Raw genomic sequence first — 7,815 nt, 5'->3', positions numbered from 1 at the left:
TCAACAGCAGCACTGAGGTTTCTCTGCATGAAAATGATTTTCCAAACATTGCATTTTACCTTTTTTTTTTCGTCATCTCTGTTTGGAGTAGGCAACGTTCATCTGTGTTGTTCGGGGCAGAATAGTTTTGTTGGTGAGCAGAGAGGGCGTCTCTGAGGGCTGCAGGTTTAGTCCAACCAGCTAATGCTTAGAAAGCCCGGCTGTGCTTTCAAAATGTCAAGAACCATCTGTCCATCTTCTTCAGCTTCAGCAGCCCAAGCAGAGAAGCCCAGACCCCCCTCACCCAGGGGGCGCCTCCTGGGTGAGGCTCCTTTCGAACTTCTCACCCTCTCTCTAAGGGAGAGGCCAGCCACCCTTTGGAGGAAGCTCATTTCCGCCGCTTGTATCCACGATCTCGTTCTTTCGGTCACTACCCACAGCTCGTGGCCATAGGTGAGGGCAGGGATGTAGATCGTCTGTCGATCTCCGGCTCCCTTCTCCCATCACTCGCGAACAAGACCCCGAGATACTTGAACTCCTCCACTTGGGGCAGGAACTCATCCCCGACCTGGAGTGGGCACTCCACCCTTTTCCGGTTGAGGACCATGGCCTCAGATTTGGAGGTGCTGATCCTCATTCCCGCTGCTTCACACTCGATTGCGAACCGTTCCAGTGCGAGCTGGAGGCCCTCACCCGATGAAGCCAACAGAACCACATCATCTGTGAAAATCAGAGATGAGATCCTGAGACCACCAAAGCAAAAGCCCTCCGCCACTTGGCTGCGCCTAGAAATCCTGTCCATAAAAATTATGAACAGAACCGGAGACAAAGGGCAGCCCTGTGGGAGCCCATCACCCACCGGGAACGAGTCCAACTTATTGCCGGCAATGCGAACCAAGCTCTTGCAACGGTTGTATAGGGATCGAATGGCCCGTAGCAATGGGCCAGACACCCCATACTCCCGCAACACCTCCCACAGGACACCCCGAGGGACACGGTGCCTTCTCCAAGTCCACAAAACACATGTAGACTGGTTGGGCAAACTCCCACACACCCTCAAGTATCCTCGAGAGGATGAAGAGCTGGTCCAGTGTTCCGCGACCAGGACGAAAACCGCATTGTTCCTCCTGTATCCGAGGTTCGACTAGCGGACGAACTCTCCTGTCCAGCACCCTGGCATAGACTTTCCCAGGGAGGCTGAGGAGTGTGATCCCCCTGTAGTTGGAACACACCCTCCGGTCCCCTTTCTTAAAGATGGGGACCACCACCCCGGTCTGCCAGTCCACAGGCACTGCCCCTGATCTCCACGCAACATTGCAGAGGCGTGTCAACCAACACAGCCCTGTCAAGAACTAAAATGTTCGTTATGTTCGGTTAACCTTCAGTGGAAATCAACCATCACAGGTGGTCATGAAGATGGATTATGATTCAGTGAATCCACGATCACCTCAGACCGCGGCACACGGCCCTGTATTTGCTCAGTAATAGTTCTCAGCCTCGTTCAGGCTTCTGATGTGTGCAGAGTTCTGCTGCGACTCTTCATCAATCCAGTGTTACACCACGTTTACTTGAGACTAGCATATTACCACAAAATCTACCTTTCACCAGCCCTTGTTTACATAAAGTACACTCTGTTTTTGAGCGGAAATAAAGTGAGACAATAAAATATTTAAATGTTTAGATTATTTTGACTGTCTGACTGCAGAGTGCTGTATGTTGAACTTTAGTGAGAATGTTTTTTGTTTTGTTTGTTTTGAAGCGTTTATAAATTTTAAATGGCAGCACATAATCACAGCTGTGGTCCTCAGGGGTCCAAAATGTCCCCGTCTGGTTTGATAATTAATATGAAGTGGATTTCCCCCACTTTTAATTAAAACTTAATTCAAACATTTTGACACAATTTCTTTTTTCCATTTCAAATGTAAGTCTGATAAAACCTCATAAAAATGATTTTTTTCTTTGTTTTCGGGTAAAAAATAAATTAAATCATCAGTTATCGTGAGGATCGTTTCACAGCCAGAGTCGGCTGCTTTAACAGATGATCACGGACGGGTTTATGTCAACGTTAATTTAGAAAGCTGTTTTTAAACTACAAGTTTTTTACTGGCAGCAGATAATCACACCCGTGGTCCTCAGGGGTCCAAAATGACCCCGTTTGCTTTGAATGTTTATATTTATCATTGCCTGACAGTTTTCTATATTTTGGCATGGTAGGAGGGCATGGGTCTGAGTGAAGGGAAACTTTCATGAGGACAAAGGCGTGTCCATATTTGACCCAAGTGCAGGAGGAAGCTCAGGTTTATTCCTCTGCACTGGTCCCATCATGGACAGCTTTCTTTCTGCAGTTGCAGGCCAAGGGGCATATACAGTAAACAAGCTGTTACAGGTGATTGTTTTCTTTTGGAAACCTGCAATGTTAGGGACAACTCGCGTGTCCTGACTGCAGGACAGACGGTTTGCCATCGCACACTAGCATGTTCCATGTACAGCTGGACCTGCATCACATGCTGCCCATGTTTTTGTCTCATAGTTCCCTGGTTTACTTGGATGTTCTGTTGGAGGGGACAGAGTCCTCTGAAGGGGACTTGGTGCTCATACAGTCACATCAGTACCAGGATCTTACATCACAGCAGGAGGAACACCCACTTGTTCCATACACCTCACATGGGCGCGTTTTTGTGTTGTGCGCGGTTCTTCTCTTTTGTGTTTTTCTCGAGATTTTGTCCTTTTTGTGCTTCTATGATTAATCTTGTGTCACCTTTAAAACTTCTCTACCAGACTCAGGATGTCATAAACTGGCCGTAGCGACTCTACTGGATGCGCGGCAGTAAGAATCAACACACCCACATATGCCTACAGCTGCATTCGGTCCATTTTTCTTCCTCTCTCGTTGTCCCTCCTTGTTCATCATTGAGTTGGCTGTAGAGCAGGTCATCTGCTAATTGGATGGTTGTTGGTTCAATCTCTGTGTGCTCTAGTCTGGAGTTCTTACCAAGGTGTCCTTGGGCAAGTTACTGAACCCCAACTTGGTCTCTGATGCATCCATTGGCATGTGAACGTTAAAAAGCAGAATACAAGCAGAATACACTGTGTGTAATGCTTTCAGTACTCGAGTAGAAAAGCCACTGAAGGAGTATGGGACCTGGCACATGTGCTTGGACTGTGGTAGATCATCTTTCTCTGAGGCACATGAGAGAGTCATGCATCGTCTGTCACTGGGAAGGTTAGAAGACCAGGTCAGTGTTTCCTCACGTTACTGCAAATATTCCTCTGTCTCAGCCGATTCCTCTTTCCTGCTTGATTCTTTGTCTTCATCATAATTGAAATGGATGATGTGTAGTCCTCTGACACATCTTCTATTTCAGTTTCACATTCTGAAAATTCAAGAAACTTCAAGAAGCCCAGTCACTTTCTCTCCAAGCTCCTCAGACTACCATGTCCTGGATGCCTGAGAACCTGCTTGAACATAGTTCAGATTCTTCATCACTTTTCTTCACTTCATAGCCTTCTTCCACTTCTGCAGGTGGCTGATGTGCTTTTTCAGAGAAAGGGTAGCATGTGCTCTAAATATTGACAATATTTTCTATATCTTCTAACCCTGGATCTTCCTGAACATTGATTCTCCCTCCTCATTATACTAGCACAGCGGTCCCCAACCCCCGGGCCTCGGACCGGTCCGCGAGAGTTGAGGCTCAGGTGTGAAATGTCTGGTTTTCAGGGTTTTTATCGTTTTTACCATTAACTTGGTTTTCCTGGGTCTTTTCACGTGTGTTATGAATAAATCTTTTTTTCAGTACTAGTTTTGTTTTGTTGTATTTATCCGCGACACCTTAAAGGCCGGGCCGTGAAAATATTGTCGGCCATAAACCGGCCTGTAGCGCAAAAGAGGTTGGAGAGCGCTGACCTAGAGGACAATATGTGCTTTGTCCTACTGCTCATTGCTTTGCACAACATGGTAAAAAAAATTAGCTCACAAGCCTCCAGTGCAGCGGAGGCCTGTGAGCTGCTTTCTGTGTTCGTAGGGTCGACCTTACAATACGAAGCACCTTGATGCGACTGTTGTGATTCGGCGCTGTGTAAATACCGTTGAATGTGGAGCGCCGGCCTCCTCTTTGTGCTGCCTGTTGTTGTGGTGGTTATGACCGTTGCTTGACCCCACACATCAGTGATCCGAGATGTTTGACAGCAGTGTGTGAAAATGTGGCCCTTTGCAACACTTTGTGGACGTTTTTGTCCCCGAGGACAACAGACGTTATAAAGTCCAATAAAACCCCATAAATACATCAAATTACTTCAAACTTATTCCAATCATGCACAGCATAGTACTCAACAACTTGTTTTCAGACCATTTGATTAATAAAAACACATTTTTGATAGCAGGAGGTTTCTTTAGAGGACAAAAATGTCCCAAGGACAACACAAGGGTAACAGCAGGTATTTGGTTTGCTCTTCTTATAGGAAAACAGGTGATCTGCAGGTGATGCAGGTGATGCAGGTTGAGCGCTGCAGAGCAGCGGCTTCATGCACAAGAAGCTGTTGACTGTGGTGCAGCAGTTTGCAGACAGACACGGACACGTGAACCTTTAAACCCACAGTTTTTTATTTGGATTCTAAAAACTCGATATCGACATGATTGACAACATAACCCGGCTCAGAAGGTCGTTTCTAATTTAATAAAAAACAACAAATAAATAAGAGTGATTATGTCATATTGTTGGGGCGATGCAGCCGTTGAGAGATGAGTAAACGAGAGTGAAAAAGGTGAGCCGGGGCCGACCCGAGGACGCAGCGAGCGTTCTGTTCCTCACCCAAACCATCAGGTTGTTTGACCTTTGACCGTGAGGAGCCTGCAGACGTTTATAGGTTTCATCATGCTCGCACCGCTAATACCAGCAAATCCTACTGAAATGAACTGAGCATCAGAATATTAAGCAAGAAGACGGCAACCAAACAGACTGGATACGAAAAGAAAAAAAAAAAAAAGGATTTTATTAGAATAATTTATTCACAGGATCAGCGTCAATCAGTATGAATATTTCTACGTGTTTGTTATCGTCAATCTCACAACGATGCACCAGGAACACCTGACCTCTGACCTTTGTTAGTCCACATCGTCCCGTCGCTGTGGGCGAGCAGCGCGGTGAAGAGGCTTCCCCTTCCACTCTACTGTTACTGGTTCATGTTTAAGGACAACTGTGTTTACACAAAGAAAAAAGACACTAAGGGTGTACATTTGCAAGAAGCATTAGTCACATTAATACAGAAACAAATGGCACGTTGAATTCCTAATTTCAAAATAAAGTGGTGCTTGAGGAACTTTACTGAGGAGACAAGCTAAATAAATTACTAGCATAAACATTACATACAAATCTGGAGTAGTATGTACAAAAGAGTTATCAGCACAAAAGCCTGTGTTCAAAGACAGCAGGAGGACATATTTTACAGAGCAGGGTTCGGGTGCTCGTGGAGGACAGACACAGATGTTTGAAACCTCCGCCCGCGCTCCCAGGGCCACGCCGCTCGTGCTGCATCGTTCACGTCTAAACACAACAGCGTGGAAACTCGCGAGCGGCGCTCACACACGCCTGTGTGACCTTCACCACCCCGCCGTCGTCGGAGGAAACGACAGTATTTCACTTACAGCTCTTACGGTCTCGTGTCTGCTGACGTTTTAAATTTGGAACTTCTGCCAACAACAACATGGAGAAAAAGTTGTGGTCTTTTAAAAATGTTCAGTTGAATCGGTCCTGGCGTACGCCACACGAGTCATTTCAAAGCCTGCACCTGCAGGCGGCGATGTCACCGCGTCTGCATTTACCTGCTTCGCTCAGTCGTAGAGGAGGAGGCTCGATACGTAAACTAGGATGGGAATCAGAGAACAAAGCGACTCATGGCGAAACGAGACCATTTGAGCGGTCAAAGAAATACGGAGTTTTCTCTCCCACACTCGGTGTGCCTCTACACACCGGGGTCTCCTCCCAGTTTCATAAAGCCGTGCCTGTCCTTCAGAGTGTGAATGTTAGCGCACAGCGTAGTGAGGGTCCTCTGTAAACACTGTCGGCGACGACCGACACTCTCAACACCTGCTGGGCTCTTTGATCTCTGCGAGCGGTTCACGGCGTTCGCAGTGTGTCGTTGCCACACGTGGAGGAGCGCTGACCTCCTCCTGGAACAAATTTGAGATTTTTAAAAAGCAAGAACAAAAAAAACTGAAAGGAAATCCTTCATGAACCGCTGACGAGCCCCCTCGTTGCAGCCGCTTCCTCTTGAACTTCCTTTGAACGCGCCGTGAGCGCTGCGTCGGGCAGTGGAAGGCAAAGAGGAAGAACGTCTGCCGACCGACGAGCCGTCGGACCCTGGAAGTCTGAACGAGGCCGGGCTGACTGCAGCTCCTCCGTCATTCCTCCCCCGAGTGTGCGGCCGGGCAGTGAGGTTAGTAGGAGGGGAGGAGGGCGGTTTACAGGGCTGGAAGGATCTTCATGCTGCAGCTACGACAGCGACTTTGTGGTTTTTTCTTTTCATAACAAAAACACGGAAACGTTGTGACGCAAAGTCATTAGTTCAACACAGAACAGAGCACGGTGGTCACAGGCTCCTCCCCTCGCCGCTCGCCTCTACGCGTCTGACAGGCAGCTCTGAACACTGTCCATCCACAGCTGTGCGTTCAGGCTGTCCTGGGCACAGAAGTTGTACACTCGTTTGGTCGTCTTGAGCTGAAAGAAGCAGAGACACGAATCAGGATGGTTAAACATAGACTGATAACAGCAGGTCTCGTTCGTGCACGGACTCAGAAAGGCTGCAGGAGCAGGGGGAGGGGCTCTCTGCAGTCGGCCTGTTGCCTGGCGGCAGCAGGCGCTCGGCTCGCTGCTATAACCTACAGAGTTTCATGTAATGCTGAAACTAAGGCCAAGAAGAGAATCGTCTCTGACTCTTTAGCCTTGAAAGCCTCCTGGGAGGAGTGTGTGTCTGTTTAAACTACTGTGTGTGCACCAGCGCTTAGGGAGGGTGTGGTCTCTGCCTCCCCATGAACGCTACGGGGGAGCTTCAGCCAATCCAGGCTCACTTCCTGTCAGAAACGAGCCTGGAGCAACGCGGCGAGGGAGCTCACTCACATCAAAGAAGGCTTTCTCGTCAATGTTTTTTGGCGCTCCCATGGTGGGCGTTCCCGCGGTGACAGACTCCACCTCAGCCAGATCGATCACTCCTTTGCACTCCTTGTCCTGCCTGCTCTCGTAGTATCTGAGCTGCAGAGGGAGGGAGAGAGGCGCCATTAAACCAGCAACGGTCTCCTGGAGACAAAGCCTCCTCTGCTCCATCTTACCTGGTGTTTGGTCTTATCCAGCACAAACCACCGCGGTTTCCATGGTTTCAACAACGCCCCTCTCTTGAAGAGAATGCCTTCAAAACTCCTGGAGGCCAAAACACAAGTAGAGACATGCTTGAGCTGTTCTCTGCCACCACTACGCTGCACAGTTTATCTACAGGCCTGTGACACGGCAGCAGAGCTGGGAGGAGTCGCTGTTCAGTACGACGCCCTGCTGGTAGGTACAGACCTGTTCTCGCTCTCGCTGCTCTGGAACTGGCTGTAGAGGGTGCTGGTGCTCGGCCGACCGGGGACGGGCGTAGACGTGGCGCTGGCTTCGCAGTCCAGAGCCAGGTTGATGGAGGATCCTACACCGCTCTCCTGCAGGTAAACGCCCTGAGAACGCCGCTGATGGCTCAGGTTGGATGACATCAGCAGGGAGCTGGAGAAGGAAGGCTGCAGAAGCAGAAAACATCAGTGCACACACACAGACACACACACACACAGACACACAGACACACACACACACACAG

The 7,815-nt window shown here is 48.7% G+C and overlaps 1 protein-coding gene across 5 annotated transcripts in view; it reads right to left on the bottom strand.

The window, feature by feature from the left end:
* Positions 1-4,557: 4,557 nt before the first annotated feature.
* The window catches only part of sbf1 (SET binding factor 1), a 57,159-nt gene continuing 53,901 nt past the window's right edge, over positions 4,558-7,815 (bottom strand). For all 5 annotated transcript variants that reach the window (XM_005935344.3, XM_005935346.3, XM_005935345.3 and 2 more), the window contains 4 exons: positions 7,533-7,738; positions 7,301-7,388; positions 7,092-7,223; positions 4,558-6,692 (listed from right to left, as the gene is read on the bottom strand). In XM_005935344.3, coding sequence (XP_005935406.1) covers positions 6,594-6,692; positions 7,092-7,223; positions 7,301-7,388; positions 7,533-7,738 — 525 coding nt within the window. In that variant the 3' untranslated portion in view covers positions 4,558-6,593. The remainder of the gene's footprint in view (positions 6,693-7,091; positions 7,224-7,300; positions 7,389-7,532; positions 7,739-7,815) is intronic.

This window comes from Haplochromis burtoni, unplaced genomic scaffold, assembly GCF_018398535.1.
Source record: "Haplochromis burtoni strain Fernald_Lab_line unplaced genomic scaffold, NCSU_Asbu1 Contig_193, whole genome shotgun sequence".
NCBI classification, from domain to species: Eukaryota; Metazoa; Chordata; class Actinopteri; order Cichliformes; family Cichlidae; genus Haplochromis; species Haplochromis burtoni.
The sequence above is the reverse complement of the archived record's forward strand: the minus strand, read 5'-3'. Positions and strand labels throughout refer to the sequence as shown.